Source organism: Artemia franciscana, chromosome 2, assembly GCF_032884065.1.
Source record: "Artemia franciscana chromosome 2, ASM3288406v1, whole genome shotgun sequence".
In the NCBI taxonomy this organism is placed as follows: Eukaryota; Metazoa; Arthropoda; class Branchiopoda; order Anostraca; family Artemiidae; genus Artemia; species Artemia franciscana.
In genome coordinates, this window is record NC_088864.1 from 63,564,848 (window position 1) to 63,584,412 (window position 19,565).

The 19,565-nt window shown below is 36.7% G+C and overlaps 1 protein-coding gene across 6 annotated transcripts in view; it reads left to right on the forward strand.

The window, feature by feature from the left end:
- Positions 1–19,565, forward strand: part of LOC136043922 (cyclic AMP response element-binding protein A-like) — a 294,352-nt gene that overhangs the window by 239,248 nt on the left and 35,539 nt on the right. Inside the window, exons 1-2 of one of the 6 annotated variants that reach the window (XM_065728975.1) lie at positions 1,823–1,994; positions 9,656–9,825. The exons of 2 other annotated variants lie outside the window; for them this stretch is intronic. In XM_065728975.1, coding sequence (XP_065585047.1) covers positions 1,979–1,994; positions 9,656–9,825 — 186 coding nt within the window. In that variant the 5' untranslated portion in view covers positions 1,823–1,978. Of the gene's footprint in view, positions 1–1,822; positions 1,995–2,439; positions 2,463–9,655; positions 9,826–19,565 lie in introns of those variants that run through there. 3 more of the 6 variants (XM_065728970.1, XM_065728972.1, XM_065728974.1) reach the window with 3 other exon arrangements.

A 19,565-nucleotide genomic window follows, 5' to 3' on the forward strand; every position in this document is an offset into this window, starting at 1 on the left:
AAAGCTAAATTTAGTCCAAAGATTAGGAGTTTAAAAGTAATATTTTGGGTGTTTGAGTAACTAAACTTAAATGAACCATGTTCAACTGAGCCTATTTCACTCCCTGGTCAAGTGATCCTTCGTTTAAATTAACCACCTTTTAACTAAACCCCCATTCAACGCAACCCTCATTCAACTCAACCTCTGTGAAATTCAGCTCTCGCTTAACTAAACACCATTTACTCAACCCCCATGCAAATCAACTACCGTTTAACTTAAGCTCCGTTTGGGCAACTAAACCCAATCTAAAGTAAAAAGTTCAAAATAGCGATGAAACCTTTTAATTGACAGTGAATATATATAAAATTATTTAACTGGATATTTCGAACACATTTACAGTGTTCATCATCAGCAGTAAAACTTTCCAATCTAAGGGTTAAATCATACAGGGGATTGTGTTGAACGGGGGTAGAGTTGCAGTAGGGTCGGGTTAAATGGAGATGAGTTAAGATTGGTTTGAATTACACTTGGTTTGAGTTGAATGAGTGTTGAGTTGTACGGTGTTTAAGTTGAACACGGTTTGTCGTATGGCGGCTAAACTAAAAGGGGTTCAGTTATACGGAGACTGAATCACACGAGGGTTCAGCTAATTTGGTTGTGTTGCTCGGGGTGAAGTTAAAAGAAAGTTCTGTTGCACATGAACCAGCCTTTAGAAATTTTGCTTTTAATTTGGATAACCAACAAACCAAAATTACCCCTTTTTGCCATTGTTTTTTCAGAAATTCAAAACCTTCGGTGTAAAATATGAAGAGTGGAAAGGGGTGGGGAGCCTCTTAATATTCACGATAATCCTGGAAATGACACTAAAACGAACATAGATTAAAGTAAGAAACAAGCTGCTTCAAATAATAATCCAGAACAACATGAAACGTTATAACAAGTTCTAATGATCATGTAGTTCAGGTGGGCTGCTGCTATCCCCGCAATTTCCTTTTTTAACCAGTAGTTTTACTGAAGCTTCAATAAAAGCGTTTTAGAGTGCAAAAATCTTGGTCAGTAGAAAATTATTAATGTTTTCTTTAGCAATTGTTTTCTGTACATTTGAACTGGATATTTTGTCGTTTAAATCAGATGCAAATAATTAATCATTTGCGATCTCAAGGCTTGTAAAAATAAAGATGTTTTTCTGTAATCCTACTCATGTCTTAGAACAGTATTTCTTTAGTCTCAAAAAGGGGAAACGGTTGAACTTAGGGGAAAGAAGATGGCCTTAACAATGGCTGCAGCCCTCCCCAATATAGAAACCAATTTCTTTTCGTTTTCAGTTTTAATACTGCTTTTTTTTTTGTTTTAGAAAAACCCGTTTTCTATTTAAATTGAAATAAAAAGCCGTTAGGACTTCCCCCTTCTGACTCTCTCCCTCTCTTTATGTCTCTTCTCAACCCTCTCTCTCTCACTCTCTCTCTCTCTCTCTCTCTCTCTCTCTCTCTCTCTCTCTCTCTTCTCTCTCTCTCTCTCTCTCTCTCTCTCTCTCTCTCTCTCTCTCTCTCTCTATCTATCTCTCTCTCTTATGCTGATTGAGAATTTGCCCTTTAAGGAACCGTGAATATCATTGAAAGAAAGGCATATACTAAGAGTTTTTTTTGTTTGCGGACAGAAACGATGTCTCAGGGGATATTTAACAAATCTTAGAATAAGTGCTCAACTTTGGTAATTTGCAGTTTGTTTGATATAAAAGCCATTTTCAGGAGTAAACCTGTTTTGTTTAGTATTATCTAATGGCCTAAGCTATTAGATCTGGTTTTTTCGACATTGCTGTCTGGAAGTTCGGTTTTTTATTGCTTCTTGCCTACACGTGCATTGTCCAGATTTCTACCAGACAGTTTGATTTTTTTTTTTAACCTTCGAATCATTCTCAAGGATCAACTTAGTAACATGCAGAAAATTGAATGTGATAGTTGTTGGACTAATTTGGCTTGAGTCGAGTTTATACGGCATAATGGAGGAAAATGAAGGTAGAATCATAAGTTACAAGTATCTAAAAATAATCTAAACAATGGCACTGATTAGTGAGTACTGCTTTTCTATATTTACAAGTAAAAAATATAAGCAAAGAATTGCCTAGAAAGGTACAGAGCTAATTTAACGCTTAGAAGGAGCAGAAATTATGTTATAGAGGATATCTAAACTAATATGGGTACTTAGATGTTATAGCCACCACAGGTTAATCATAATGAAATATACCAAAACATGATAAAAAAAATAATACTTCAGTAACCCAATTATGGAAACGGTACTTATGTATTATAGCGGGAACACTAAAGTTCTTCACCTAAGTAGAACCTGTTTCCCTGACACTCAATCGCAACGAAATCTCACAAAATTTATGACAATATAATATTTGCGCATTAAGAGGGTTGGGATTGAGTGTAGTGGGTCTGCATGCAAAATGTGTTAAGTGCAATAATTCTGTATATTATGAAGTAAGAATTGTTTTCTAACTTTATACTGTCCAAATACTTTAATCCCCCCTCTTCCCCCTAATGTGCAAATATATTGTCCAAATTATATATTTCCCATCTATTCTGTCACTTGTCTTTGTCTTGTCTCGCGCTAAGCTGAAAGAAACTAACAAATGAAACCGGCTACACAGTGCTTCGATGGATGTAGAACTTGAGTTTTGCTGCTTTAATTATATGTTATAGCAATCAAACAGTTCGTGGTAACGAACTGTAGTAAGGAGCGACCCGGCTGAATAGTAAACAAAACTCTAAAAGGCGGAATTTTGATACTAAAAGATACATCAAAAGAATCAAATTTATATGCTGATTTTAAATATATACGTTTCATCCAATTTATTCTTTGTCATCAAAAGTTACGAGCCTGAGAAAATTTGCCTCATTTTGGAAAATACGGGGAAACACCCCCTAAAAGTCATAGAATCACACCAATTAACAAAATCACACCATCTCATTCAGCGTATCAAAGAACCCTACTGTAAAAGGTTCAAGCTCCTATCTACAAAAATGTGGGACTTCGTATTTTTTGCCAGAACACCCATAACGGGTGCGTGTTTATTTGTTTGCTTTTTTCTTTGTCCAGGGGTCATCGTATTGACCGAGTGATCCTGGAATGTCGCAAGAGGGCTCATTCTAACGGAAATGAAAAGTTCTAGTGTCCTTCTTAAGTGACCAAAAAATTGGAGGGCACCTAAGCTCCCTCCCACGCTCATTTTTTCGCAAAGTCAACGGATCAAAATTTTGAGATGGCCATTTTGTTCAACATAGTCGAAAACCATAATAACTATGTCTTTGGGATGACTTACTCCCCCACAGTCCCCGGGGGAGGGGCTGCAAGTTACCAACTTTAACTAGTGTTTACATACAGTAATGGTTATTGGGAAGTGTACAGACGTTTTTAAGGGGGATTATTTTGGTTTGGGGGGGGGGGTTGAGGGTAGGGGCTATGTGGGAGGATATTTCCTTGGAGGAATATGTCATGGGGGAGAGAAATTCAATGAAGGGGGCGCAGGATTTTCTAGCATTATTATAAGGAAAACAATGAAAAAATAAATATGAAAAAATTTTTTCAACTAAAAGTAAGGAGCAGCATTAAACTTAAAACGAACAGAGATTATTACGCATATGAGGGGTTCATCTCCTCCTAAATACATCGCTCTTTACGCTAAAGCATTTTTAGTAATTTCAACTATTTATTTTAAGGCCTTTCTGATTCACGGTCATTCTTAAAGAGTTGGGACAAAAACGTTACGTAAGTTAATTTTTAAGTTACGTATATTTTTTGCTATTAAAAATGTTGGTAAAAAATTATAAGTTTTAGTTGCCTTTTCAAGTAACCAAAAAATTGGAGGGCAATTAGGCCTTTTCTGTCAAAATCGTCTAACCAAAACTTAGAGAAAGCCATTAAGCAAAAAAAAGAATTAATATGAAAATGTCATTTTAATAATTTATGTGCGGAGAGCCAAAATCAAACATGCATTAATTCAAAAACGTTCAGAAATTAAATAAAAAAACTAGTTTTTTAAACTGAAAGTAAGGAGCGACATTAAAACTTAAAACGAACAGAAATTACACCGTGTATGAAAGGGGCTGTTCCCTTCTCAACGCTCCGCTCTTTACGCTATAGTTTTTTCATGTTTAATAAAGTAGAATTGAGAGAAAGAGTCAAACTTTAGTGTAAACTTGATGTTTACACTATCAAGTGGGTTATCGGTTGATGTTGCGGCTGAGCAGGCGTTGGTTGATTACATCAGTTCATGTAGTGCGTTGGCCCTCCTTGAGGGTGATTCCAGCCATTTTCCGAGGGGTTGAAGTCCAAGATTATCTTTGCAGGGATACTTAGTGGGAGATGGAGTAGGTGGCCGTACCACCTTATAGACCGGACTTATACTTGGATAGAGAGGTTTGCCAGCTTGAAGGTCTTCAGGATCTCATTATTGTGGATCTTGTCATATCATTTGAAGCCTTCGACTCGACGCAAGTGCCTATTCTGAACGGCATCGACCTTTCTTAGCTGTGTCTGGGTTATCGGTCATGTCTCAGATGAGTACAGCATGCTGCTTGAGACTGTGGCGTTGTAAATTCGGGCTTTGGTTTGGCTAATTTGTGGTTTGTTGAAAACTGCTCTCAGGAGTCGTCCCAGCACATAGTTTGCCTTGGCTGATCTGACTGAGATTTATATTTTTTATGTTTGTGTTTGTCGATTGTAATCTCTCTTTTATTTGATTGTTTATTTTGCCTTTTTATTTCTTTTGTCTTGCTCTGTCACTAGGGCTACAAACCCTCTTTTGTTTTGTTGAAGGGTCAGAAATAAATTGAATCGATTTGTATTATTAAAAGCACACAATGTCAGTGGTAAGCATTGTGTTATCTATAAAGACTATACACCCGGCTTCTCATCAAACAGTTTTTTATTTCCTCACGCATCCTTTGTTAAGACATCAAGGGTAAGTAAGACATCAAGGGTCCCCCTTCCATGTATTCTTGAACGAAAAAAAAACAGTCACGAACACATTCACCACTAAAATATAAAGCACCTTAATATATTCCAGTCAACACTTCGTATTTGGAGCTTGTCAGTTAACATTAAGAAGTAAATTGAGCGATTCTCTAGCAATAACAAAAGGTTTGGCTGTGATGACAGGTCATTTTCGACCCATTCAGTGAGATTACTAATAGAAAAAAAGACTTTTACTTGTCCTGATATTGATAGCTATGTTACTATTCTTGGACCACAACCATTGGGTCATGGAATGGACTATTACAGGGGTCGTTCGTCAATGTCCAGTTATGGTCTTAGTAATTTTTTTGCTAAGTTGTTTCGCTCTGCATTACCTCTGGCTGGAAAATATATCGAACTGGTTGCCAAAGATTTTGCGTCATCTACGCTATATGATTGGGGCTCTAGAAAGGATTTTAAGGAAAGTTTGTCACAAAATGTCAGATCAGGCGCGTGATCCCTCAGCGAGCGACTGAAATCACGACGAAGCGGGAAAGGTTTAAAAAGGGCGAGAAGCAGCATCACTTATCAGTCTCAACTCAGGCCAGAAGTGTAAAACACTGGTCTTGTCCAATTAGAAATCAAAAGTGACGACTGTTAGATCGAAAAAGGATTTCTTTTCATAGAAATGGCATATCTACCACATAAGGAATCTCACCTTTAGTCAACTCATCTCTAAATCTGTCAATGCAGAAAATGTTGATGTCAGTGTAAAACATCGTCACTATAAACAATTTTATCCGCAACAACCACTCTCTGAAAACGTACATTTTCAAATTTTTTCCAGTGAAGATTATTTCATAGAATTGACTTCACACTTATAGATTTTCATCGATTTTCAAAAAATCTAACAATGAAAAACCAAGTGCAGCCAAGGGTTTATCCTAAAAAAATTGTCTAGTACACAATTTGTTGAGCCAAATTAGTTTTTACATAAATAGAATGTTGATGAGTACAAGCAACAATCTTTCAAATTATGTAAGTTATATACAATTCATGTTGATGGCTCCATTGTCCCCTAAGAAATTGAGAGGTATGGCTTTTGGATATGAATAGAAAACGGACACTGACACTAGCAATATACTTGGAGATGCAACAACTAAAGATTTGCACTGTTGGGAAAGCAAATTCATGAGATATTGAATATACCTCATTGGTCGCCTCCCAACGTTAAGATAGATACAAAGCTACAACTTGCACTGTCCAGTTTTAGCTTGCGAAAAGGAGTTGGCATTGCACCCGATGTAACAGTCTCTCTCACCTCGGCAATACTCTATGTACAAAAACAACAAGTTATGAGTTTTGTTGCTTTGGCAATGGACAAATTAAGAGCTAGTGGAAATAATATAGAACTTCTGGTTCCTCACACAATCACGAAACAATCTCACATTGCTAAGGGTACACGTACCTACACTGATTCATCATTTATCAATGGTGGAATTCCTTCAAGTCTTGCTTTGGCTTCTGTAAAAAGTTTTAGTGCCGTTGGATCATGGACTAGTTCTCAACATAAATTTGAAGTGTTTGAACTTTTATCTCTTGCATTTAAAGTAAATGGAATTCAACTCTCAAATTTATCCTTTGATAAATCCTTCAGGGCCCCATATAAATTCACAATCTAATCCCTAGATCAAGATTCACAAATATTTGAAAATGGTATAGCCGAAGAAATGTCTGCAAAAACTCATGGTGTCACTGTATTGGATTTGTCCGGTACGCAAGATATGACTATTGTCCAAACGTGAACAGTACGTTTAGAATATACTTTTGCCGAACCATTGGAGGAAAGGGTTGCATTTATCTCGCTAAATCAATTTGAAACCTACTGGGAAATTACCCATGATGGCAGTGTTCTATTAAACTTGGCACCATGAACACAAATCAAATAATCAATGTATTCAATTTGGATCCTTAAATGTCCAAATACAAATCCTATTGAATACCTTCGGATTTCCTCGACCATATTCAAGGTGTTAACAATACCCTTAACATTGTTAACAGTAGCCCATTAGCGGTAAAGACTTGCTAGATTGGCTATGCATCTTTCAAGCAGCGATGAATATCGAATTTTATAATGCTCTTGGCCTACCGTATACGTTCTACTCGTCTCACATTATATTAAAAACTTTCTTGAGCAAAGTGGGAAATATATTAGTTTGTTAATTTATTTTCAACAAGAGTGGGAAAAAATATTGAAGTGTGCTTCAATGTAATGGTAATCATGCAGATCATGTTACGGGAATAAATTATTTCTTATACTAAAAAGCGTAATCATTTTGCCTTTTATGATTACTTAGGATTATGGTCCATTGTGTTAAATTAAGTTTATTTCCATTGACAAATAAACTATGTTATGTCAACATTGCGTAGTATCTCAGCCTTTTACTTGACAGCCATGCAGGTAAAACAATCATCTTAACTAAAAGTTGTGACCCAATGGAAAGAACAAAAGGTTTAAAAATACCAGTAAAATGGACAGATCACCTGGTATCCTAGTTTGTTCGTTTATTTACAGTTTTGATGTCATTAGTGGGTAGCTATTGACTGCTATTCAATGATCAAAAATCAGAAAAAGATGCAGGGAAGCTGTGGAAAAAAGATAAGGCAGAGAAGTTTAAATGAACATATTGCTCCAACGATATTTGCTCTGATCTGAATACCTAACCAAGTTTATGCCAATCATGTAGAAAAGGCCAGGAAAACCGCATTCCTGATAAAAAAAATACATTTTACTATATATTATTCCGTCTTTTGACTTTAAAGCTGCAGAGGCCTGTCCAGTAGAAGCAAGACATAAACAATTATTTCATTACTGCAAGTCCTGTTTAATTTAAGCAGTACCTCTGCACATCTCTTAGAAGACTCTATTCAGCATAGATAAGCAAACAAACATAACAAATAAGCTTCAGAATCGACTCTGCAAAAGAGTCTTAAGTCCCTTAATAACACATCCAGACTATTAGCTTTATGGGACAATGGGTTGGGAAACTACTTCAGTCCTATTTTTCCTTTTTGGGTTGGAAGAGGATTTTTTTACGGTTGAAACCCTAGAAATTCCTTTAAAAGTCCAGAAGACTTGATAAGGTTCCTAAAAATCCCGAAATCCCTAAACGAAAAAAGTCACCCCTTAAGAGACCTCAAAAGCCCCATTTTAAGAAGAAAATCCCTAGAATGGAAACACTAGAGGCGAGTGTCTGGGCAGTCACTCAGATTAGCGGTAATCGGCCGTTATTGTGTATAGGAGTAAACGAGGCTCACCACTCTCTCCGGATCACCACTTGAAGGTTGTCAACACTACGGTCGGTAAGTAGTTCTCACATAAATTAATCTATAGGTATTTTTTAACATAATTGGTCTGTTTTTGTATTTTCGAAGTCTTGTAATCCTTTCGAAATGCCTCTCTTCCCCCGAAACAAGGCAAAGTACAAAGCCTAAGTACTACCATTTAGTATTTACATTATTATAAGATCCATCTTTTGGATCCCTAATTGAATTTTAGTATGCCTTGCAGTGTAAAATCAAGATTTAATGTTCTCCACCTAAGTTTTAGCAGCACATTGTTTTAAACTTTGTCAAACGAAAGACGATAAGGTTTCCCTTTCTCCACTACCTTGTGTACATCTCAGAACTCTATTTGTGCCGCAGAGCTCCACCACACTTAACACAGTTTCTGTCATGCTTGGCACAATTTCCATCACACTTGGTACACCTCTGGCGTGCTTGGGACGCACCCCCTCATGTTCCTGATTACCACTTCTCAAAGTTGGCACCCCTCATTGAAAATCATGAACAAAACTATAAACTACCCTCATGCAACAAAATGATTCTAAAACTTGAAAAGAGGACAAATAAGTTTTAGTTTGTGCACTTTGGGCAGGGGCGGATCCAGGGGGGCGAGGTGGGCAATCGCCCCCCCCTAGACGGGCTGTAATCTTTTTTTACTGCACTTACGGAAGTCTGCATTAACGCATGTTCTAACTACTGTAACTAGACTATAAAACCTTTTTACATTACGTTTATTCCACAGCTTTTCCACTATCAAGCTAGCCTCGAGTATTTTTTGTCACCTCATAGAATAGAACAATTCACCCTGTAAATTTTAGCTAGTTCTCGCCTCCCTGTTCGATGTAAACATTGGAAGTGGGTGGGGTTGTGCAACGCAACCAGATCTGAAGCATCTGGCTCAGAGCAAAGATGAGGCAAACTAGACTCAGTGGTTTGGCCCTCCTTAATGTGCATCGCGACATCGATATCAGCATTGACAGAGTAATTGACAGGTTTGCGAACCGTGGAGCCAGGAAGCTTGAATTTTGCTTGTAAACAGTTGTCAGTTGATCAAGTACAGTTTTTGTAATCATTATTGTAATATATGAAAACCCCATTTTCGTTAAACAAGAGACCGCTAGGGAAACTTAAAACGTGAAAAATAAAGTCAGCCTTGTGGCCGACAAAAAGGACACTACCCCCACTCTTTTCGGTAAGAATCGCCCCCCCCCCTAGAACGAAAGGCTGGATCCGCCCCTGACTTTGGGATAACATTTAAATGGTAGAGCTAAAAACAGCCTCTTTCAAAAATACACACGGCGATTCTTATAATGCAGCTCATTTTTCGTTCATATTCTTCGTTGCGCGTTGCTAAATATATCTTCGCTTGCAGAGTCCATGGTTTTGATGGATTTACCATCTTCCAAAGGATGTAGTCAAACTAACGACAGTTACTGGAAAAGACAGAGAGAGCAAATAGATATGTTCTTGGAAAAATTGTTGGCAGATCAGCGTGTTGAAAAAGATCAAGTGTTCATTCCAGATATAACTTCTAAGGTAAAAGTAAAGCAAAGATTATTTACCTATATAAGCTATGTAAAATATATATATAGTAAAAGCTATGTTTTAATTTTATCAGTTTAGGCTCTAATGTGTTTCAGTGAACCAGTCGTATACAAATTACATTCGTATACAAAGTATTCGTTTACAACGAACCAGTCGTATACAACTTAGCATAAACAACTTACAATTCTTTTTTTTTTCGTTGTTTTGGTTATCTAGGGAGGAGGAAGTGTGACTCCCTAGCATTAGTAACTTGAATTATTTTATTGACTTTTTTTTAAATTTAATCAGAGCGTGGATACTTCAAAACCTATTCTCCATTCAACTAAAAATTTGTTTTCAACTCCCGGCGTTTTAATTAGTGTAATAATTTTATTATTAGTTATTAATTAATTTTTATAAATTTTTATTAATTATTATTAATTATTAATTTTTAATAATAATTTTAAAATTATTAGTTTAATAATTCTATGCTCTACTCTGGATGTTTTTTTGTTGCTGCTAGCAACTCATAATTGAGTCAAGTACTTTTTTCTCTGAAGCCTTTAAGTCATATTGAACCCAAAAATTGTATTATCTGGTGGTAATAATAATAAATTTCCAATCAAGATCCCCTTTTGTTGTTGGATTTAATGCTAGTTGCTATTTAATTGTGTTACTTTAAGTTTTATTTTTTTTACCATGGAATCTGAGTATATTCTTTACTTTCTTCAGGACCATATTTTAGTCCTTGTATCTCCAAAGACAAATAGCCGCCTTTCAAAAATTTGTTTTTTTCAATCTCCCATGGGGAATTATAAGTCTTCAAAAGTGTATAAATTTTTTATAAGTTTTTTTTTTGCAATTAGTCCTTATTTTGCACTGTCAGTGAAATCTCTGAAATTTATTGTGCAAAATTTATCAAACAGTTGATGGTAACGAGCTGCAAGTAAGGAGCGATGCGTCTCAATAGTAGCCGAAACTGTAAGAAATAGAGTCTTGATAATAAAAGAAACATCAAAAGAATCAAATTCTGATGCTTATTCGAAATATATAAGATTCATGAAGTTTAATGTTACCCATCAATAGTTACGAGCATGAGAAAACTTGCCTCTATTTTGAAAAAAAAGGAGGAAACAACCCTAAAAAATTAAGTGATCTTAATAAAAATCAGACAACGAGATTCAGAATTTCAAAAAACCCTACTCTAGAGGTTTCAAGTTCCTATATGCAGAAATGTGGAATTTTGAATTTTTGCCAGAAGCAGGATCAAAATTTTTTTTCAGGGTTTGTCGTATGGAGCCAGTGATCTTAGAAGATTGGGAGAGGACTCATTTGGTTGGAAATCAAAAGTACTAGTGCCCATTTTAAGTGACCAAAAATATAGGAGGGCAGCTAGACTCCCTCACACTCCCCTTTTTTACCCAAAATTTTGAGCCATTTTCTTCAGTATGGTCCAAAAATTTAATAACTATGTCTTTGAGGATGACCTGACCATCCAAAGCCCTCGGGGGAAGGGCTGCAAGTTATGAGCTTTGCCCATTGCTTACAAACAGTATTGGCTATTGGGAAGCATAAATATATTTTTGCGGGGGAGGGATTTTCTCGGGGGGGGGGGGGTGCCTACTCGGGAGTATATTTCCATGGAGAAGTCATCGTAGGATAAGGGAATTCTCCATTGGAGGGGGATCTGGACTTCCCAGCATTAATTAAAACACTTTCAAAAATTTAATTTAAAAAAAAATCAACTTGAAGAAAGGAGCAACATTAAAATTCAAAACGGGCAGAATTCATTGCATGTATAAGGTGGTTGCCCCTTCCTCAGTACCTCACTCTTTACGCTAAAGTGTCTTTTGAATTTGTAAAAAGCTAATTATTCTTTTTAAACGGTCCATGTGTATCAGAAGTCTTTCTTAAATACCTGGAACACAAAGTCAAACTTTAGCGTAAAGAGCGAGGTACTGATGAGGGTGCGACCCCCTCATTTACAAAATAATTTCTGTTAGTTTTAACTTTTAATCTCCCTCCTTACTTTCAGTTGCAAAAACTGTTTTTTTTTAATATTGAATAAAAATAATACAATTACCTTTAACGGCCCACAATTACCAGACAGTTTCAATAAGCTTTCACATGTAACCACATGGTTATGTATTTGATTTGGTGTGAAGTTTCATCCCCCTGATTCTTATTTTTCTTTTAAAGAGCAAAAGCTATGCCGAATAGGAAGAGAATTGTCCCTCCTTAAGGCCTACTTTTTACTACCAAACAAGACTAGACAAGGCTCTAGCTAGTAACAAACTCAATAATTATTCACACATAGACGACACAAAAAAAACCCACCGAATTGACTTAATTGTCGGCGGCAGTTATTTTCTTTAGAAAATGTAGAGGAAAACCTCTTTTACTGGCAAGAAATCAATGAAGCAACCAAAATACATTCTAAAAGGGCTCAGAAAGAACGATCTTTTTATGATTAAATAAAAAAAAACTTATTTTTTTAGCTGAAAGTAAGGAGCGACATTAAAACTTAAAACGAACAGAAATTACTCCGTATATGAAATGGGTTGTCCCCTCCACAATCCCTCGCTCTTTACGCTAAAGCTTTTAATTGTTTTAAAAAGTAGAATTGTGGCAAAAAGTCAAACTTTAGCGTAAAGAGCGAGGGATTGCGGAGGGTACAACCCATTTCATATACGGAGTAATTTCTGTTCGTTTTAAGTTTTAATGTCGCTCCTTACTTTCAGCTAAAAAAATAAGTTTTTTTTTATTTAATTTCTGAACGTTTTTGAATTAATGCATGTTTGGTTTTGGCTCACCGCACATAAATTATTAAAATGAAATTTGTATATTAATTCCTTTTTTGGCTAAATGGCTTTCTCTTAGTTTTGATCAGACGATTTTGAGAAATAAGGGGTGAGGAAGGAGGCCTAGTTGCCCTGTAATTTTTCGGTTACTCAAAAAGGCAACTAGAACTTTTAATTTTAACGAGCGTTTTTATTATTGAAAAATATGCGTAACTTAAGAATTAACTTACGTAACAAACTTTCATAACCTTATATTTTTATTATGTATACGAGGGGGTTTGTACCCTCGTTAATACCTCGCTCTTTACACTAAATCGTAAGTTTTGTCCCAGTTCTTTAAGAATGACCCCTGAATCAGAAAGGCCGTAGAATAAATAGTTGAGATTACTAAAAATACTTTAGCATAAAGAGCAAGGTATTTATCTCCTCCTAAATACCTCGCTCTTTATGCTAAAGTATTTTTAAAACCCCTCATATGCGTAATAATCTCTGTTCGTTTTAAGTTTCAATGCTACTTCTTCCTTTCATTTGAAAAAACGTTTTCATGTTTATTTTTCATTGTTTTCTTATAGTAATGCTAGAGATTCCTGCGCCCTTTTCATTTAATTTTTCTTCCCCCATGACAGATTCCTCCAAGGAAAGATCCTCCAACATAGCCCCTCTCCTCAGCCCCACCCCCGAACAAAATAAAATCCCCCTGAAAACGTCTGTACACTTCCCAATAACCATTACTATATGTAAACACTGGTCAAAGTTTGTAACTTGCAGCCCCTCCCCCAGAGATTGTGGGGGAGTAAGTCATCCCCAAAGCCATAGTTATTATGGTTTTCGACTATGCTGAACAAAATGGCTATCTCAAAATTTTGATCCGTTGACTTTGGGGAAAAAATGAGCGTGGGAGGGGGCCTAGATGCCCTCCAATTTTTTGGTCACTTAAAAAGGACACTAGAACTTTTCATTTCCGTTAGAATGAGCCCTCTTGCGACATTCTAGGACCACTTGGTCGATACGATGACCCCTGGGAAAAAAAACAAATAAACACGCACCCGTGATTTGTCTTCTGGCAAAAAATACAAAATTCCACATTTTGTAGATAGGAGCTTGAAACTTCTACAGTAGGGTTCTCTGATACGCTGAATCTGATGGTGTCATTTTTGACACCATCGCTGAATCATCGCTAAGATCCTACGACTTTTAGGGGGTGTTTCCCCCTATTTTCCTAAATAAGGCAAATTTTCTCAGGCTCGTAACTTTTGATGGGTAAGACTAAACTTGATAAAATTTATATATTTAAAATCAGCATTAAAATGCAATTCTTTTGTTAGCTATTGATATCAAAATTCAATTTTTTAGAGTTTTGGTTACTATTGAGCCGGGTCGCTCCTTACTACAGTTCGTTACCACGAACTGTTTGATCAGGTTGACAATATACAGATTCCAACATACGAATCCTCGACCATGTTGGGTATACGACATGCCTCTTTCCTTTTATCCTTTTCAGATGCAACATCTTAGCACTTACAGTTGTAAAGAGCTATAGGCTTCAACATATTGTTGTTGTTTTTGTTTCCCTCCAGAATAAGTGGAGAAATCTCCAGAATATAGAAGAAGTGGTTTTAGAAGTGGTTTAGTGATTTTGGAGGGGGCTCATTCGATTAGAGATCAACATTTATAGCGATATTTATAATAGTCTAAGTTATTGGAGGGCAACTAGTCCGCTCCCGCGCCCTTTCTAGCTACCCTCTCCTGAAACATATTTGATCAAAATTTCAAGGTAGCCAATTGTCTCGGAATAGCCTAAAGATCAGATAACTATGCCTTTCTTGACGACATGACCCATGACCACAGTCCCTGGGGCGAGGGCTGTAAACTTTGTGAGTTGCTCATTGTTTACTTATAGTTTGTTTTTGGGAAAGGGAGGGGGAGCATGTTTGATCCTGGGTCTCTAAAAGACAAAGGGTATTATGGTGAAACTTTCAGGAATGCCAGAGGGGATGTTGAACAAAATCAAAATACACTCTGCATGTGCTTACGGGCTGCCAAAAGGGCGAATCAGCAATATTTCAAGAGACTTTAAGGGTGTTAAGCTGAAACATTCAGGGAATGTTGAGGCAGATGACGAAAGGTGTTCAGAGGGTAAGCTTGCACCATTGGTCTTTTACGATCCCCCCTCACATCTCAAAAGGGTAATGGAATGTTTGTTCTTGGGTGTTTCCAAAAAAAAGCTATAGGTATTAAAGTGAAACTTTAGAAAGTGTTCAGGGAAATGGTGAAGCAAATAAAAAAGAATTGTTGGCATCAGGTTGTCTAAAGGGCGCATCTACAATATCTTGGGAACGTCTATGGGTATTAACTTTAAACTTTCAGGGCTGCTATTACTACTACTGCTGCGACTGCAACCACTTGTTAATAGAACTATGACTACTTGCAACTGGAACTACTTGTGACTGTTACAACTTAAGACTAGTACTGTGACCACTTACGACTTCAGCTACTTGCAACTACGACTACTTGCGATTTCGATTACTTGGGACTACGACTACTTGCGAGTCTGATTATGCCTGCTGCTGCGACAAATTGTAGCTGCGACTGTGACAATTTGCGAGTGTGACTACTTGTGACCCCGAATGTAACTTCTTGCGACTGTAACTACTTGCGACTCTGACTACTTGAGTTTGTGACTGGAGCAACTTACTAATCCAGATACTTGCGATTGCAACTAATTACGACTTTGATAAATTGCAACTACGAGTACTTGTGACTGCTAATAATCATGGCAGTGACTGCGACTACTTGTGACCGCAGCTGAGACTACCTACAGCAGTAAATCTGACTACTTGCAACTGCGACTGCAACTATTGTGACTACGACTACTTGCAACTGCGACTGCTTTGCAACTATCAGCGATTGCAACCACTTGTGATTGCCACTACTTGCGGCGGCGACTTCTTGGGACTGCTACTACTATCAATTGAAACTACTGTTGACTCTCAATAACTCGAACCTCGATAAATCGAAATCCTTGATAACTTGAATAATTTTCAATCCTATCGGGAAAACTTCCCTAATCGAAGCAAAAACCATGTATATCTTTGCGGATATGAAATTATTTTGCGTTAATGGTTCAACTCTGTAAGTCGAAGCGATCCAAAAATTACCTCTATAACTCGAAATTCAGTATATAAATCTTAGTTTTATTTTCAGTTTACCTCCAAAAGTCAAAATTTACCTCTAAATCTCGAAGTTTTTTCAACGGACCTTTGCTGGTCCAAAAAAAAACATATTTTTGTATTAGATTCGGTTAATGTTCAGGTGTGTGTTTCCTAGCAAACAAAACTTATTATTGACATTTGAAAGTCAAGTCTTAACATTTGAAAGTCAATTTATGATATCTGAAGTCTATAATACACTAATAAAGTTATTCTTAACTCGGTAGTGGCTATAGGGAGTAAATTTAGCGATGTTGTACCTCTGTAACTCGAATTTTATTTGGCTTGCCTCTATAGCTCGTTATCTTTATTAATTTTAAAAGAACTTCTTCCACAAGACAAGTTTTTCAATGAAAAGTAAGGAGCTCCATTGAGCCAAAAATGAAGTCAAATAATCTTCAAAGCGTAAAACTACCACAAGCCGCTAACAATAAATAAAAGAAACTAAAAACAAACAAATTACAATAAATACCCAAGTCAAACTCAAAACGATCAAAAATTAACATGAGTAGGGCACATAACTCCTATGCCTTCTCAAGACGGGAACGCAATTTGCGCTTTACTGAAAAAAAATAATAGCAAATGACCGTGGATTGTCAGGTTAATCGTCAGTGGCTCCTTAATATTGAAATTTTTTCATTTATGAAAGTAAGAAAGGTGAAAATATTTCTGACGCATTTTGTTTTCAGTATTTTATTTAATTAATTTCTGTTCGTTTTTTGTTGACAACGTTTCTTTCCATGGAAAAATAATATTGCATATCACTTAAGTTTTCTTCTATTGGAATCCACAGTATGGGTTGCTATTTGTATGTCGGAGAAACTTTTTCAACAATTTTTAATCCTGATACAAACAGTGTTTTTTAATTGAATTTTATAGCTTCTGAAGTTGACCTGATTAATAAAACTTAGTATCATTCCCAAGAGATTTTATCTATGCTCTTTGATAACCTGGATACACTTAAACTTTTTATTTGTTTAAATTGTAAGGGCAGAAGCAGTAATAGTAGAATCAGTAATACCCCCCAGTCGTTCTCTATATATTGCTGAGGTGTCTTACTGGCAACCATAAAGACAATGCTTTTTGATTTGTTTTGAAGCAAAGTTTAGTTTTAAAGCATAAAGCATAATGGGCCAATTGTATAATTGTGGGGGTTTGATATGCATAATATCTCAAAAGATATAGTTGCTGGACCGTTCTACTATGCTGAATTAAATAAAAAACAAAGTTTTTTTTAACTGAAAGTAAGGAGCAACATTAAAACTTAAAAACGAACAGAAATAACTCCGTACATGAAAGGAGATGTTCCCTCTTCAACGCCCCGCTCTTTACGCTAAAATTTGACTCTTTCTCTCAACTCTACTTTTTAAAGCAATAAAAAACTTTAGCGTAAAGAGTGGGGCACTCTTTTCCCAAAGAATGGGGCACGTAGCCCCTCCCCTCAACCCCTCCTCCAACCAACCACAAGAATTTCCCTGAAAACCTCTGCACACTTCCCAATAACCATTACTATATGTAAACACTGGTTAAAGTTTGTAACTTGCAGCCCCTCCCACGGGGACTCTGGGGGAGTAAGTCGTCCCCAAGACATAGTTATTAGATTTTTCGACTATGCTGAATAAAATGACAATCTCAGAATTTTGATCCGGTGACTTTGGGAAAACAGTGAGCGTGGGATGGGGCCTAGGTACCCTCCAGTTTTTTGGTCACTGAAAAAGGGCATTAGAACTTATCTAATTTCAGTTAGAATGAGCCCTCTTGTAACATTCTAGGACCACTGGGTTGTTGCGATCAAACCTGGGGAAAAAAAAACAAACAAATAAACACGCACCCGTGATATGTCTTTTAGCAAATACATTTTTGTTCATAGGAGCTAGAACCTTCTACAGTAGGGTTTTCTGATACGCTGATTCTGACGGTTTGATTTTCGTTAAGATTTCATGATTTTTAGGGGGCTGTTCTCCGTATTTTCAAAAATAAGGCAAATTTTCTCAGACTCGTGACTTTTGATGGATAAGATAAAATTTACACCGCGTAAGGATGAAGGACATGGGCACTGAGGACCAGAGGTAAGCTCCCAAAGGTTTTGGAATAAAAAAATCGTTAATATGTTTTGGGAGCATGAGCCACAGGCCATGGGGGTGTCAAAGACTGTGACATGCCACGAGGGATGATGTGCCACAGGGGGTGGGAGTATCCCTGAACCTTGATGATTCACAGGGTATGGAGAACCCTGGGCTAGGAATTACTACGGGTGACGAAGTGTTATGGCCATGGAGTACCTTGGGCCAAGGAATGTCAATGGCCATAGAGATTCAGTCCCCGTCATCTTCGCGTTAATTTTCATCATTTGCATCAAACAGACCAATATTACCATGGGTCAGGAAGTACCACGGGCCAAGAAGTGCCACGGGCCGTAGATATCCATTCATTCCCTACCAACTCTGCAAAGAAAAAAACATTATTTACTTCAAACGAGCCAGGAAGTAACACGGACCAGGAAGTGCCATGGGCCAAGAAGTGCCACAATTAACAGTAATTTTAAGTTACTCGGAAAGGACCCACTGGGGTCTTTGAACAGGGACAAATCTTAAAATTAATCAATTTTTAGATTGAGTTGTTCAATAACACTATAGATTTGACTGGCTCTGCCTTAACTAGGAAAAAGGAAAGAAAAAAATTATAAGACCTCTAACCAAATGAAAATAAAATCTGAGAAGGACCTTGAGATATTTAAAATATTTAAAGAAATCACAGCTTCTTTATAGTCAGAATCGAGTTTTAAAAATACCTTAATCAAAGGAACTAAGTCAGAATAAATACACAAGCAACTTCAAATTATCTGAGAGATTGAATACTCTAATAAACCAAAGGCGTGGGTACGCAAAGGAGAATATACGCCTCTAATTACAGGTAGGGTCAAAACCCAAAAGAAGATTCAAAAGACTTTAACTGAAAACTAAGCTCAAAACACAAATTCAGGACATCTCGGTTAGATAAAGTGTCAAAAAGGTTCTATAATATTATTTTAACTTACATTTCATGAAATTGACACAAGACAGGTGGTTGCCACAAATAGTTAAAGACAGGTGGCTTACCAAAAAGTTCCCCTTCTTCCTAACTTGATTTCGATACAAGAGAACCTCTATTTCTCTCAGATCCGTACGCTATATTCGTTTTGGTACTTAATTTTGATTAACTTACTTACTTTTTTGGTCTGTCCTTTTCTAAATTTTAGCCAACCCCTAGTCTTTAGTTGCTTTAGTCAAGTTAGCAGGTCCTTTAAATCTCAGAGCCTGTTCTCAAAAGATGTAATGCTGCAATTGCCCTTTTTTGTATATTTTTGTCAAGTACGACTGGAATAAATTAGGTCCTGTTATTTATTTGGTTTTCAAATGTTATTCAATACTTGAAAAAAAGAAATGTAACTTTAATTTAAGAGGTTGGTAATTTATAATGGCCGATATAAAGGGAACGTGTTTTTAAACTTGTTTGACATTTGTTGCTCTTTTCTTCTTGTGGCGCTACCCACAGAATTTGAAAATCCCTAAACTGGACCATAGAATAAGCGACAGTGCTTTGTGGCGCCATCCATTGAAATTCAAAATCCCTAAACTAGACCATAGAATAAATGACAGTGAACGGAAACGTACTCCTGGTGTGAATAGAAATAGTAATGCCGCCAAAACAGAAACGTCCGAGGCAGAGCCCTAAGAAAAATGTTGAGAAGTGTTTAACCTGCAGTGCA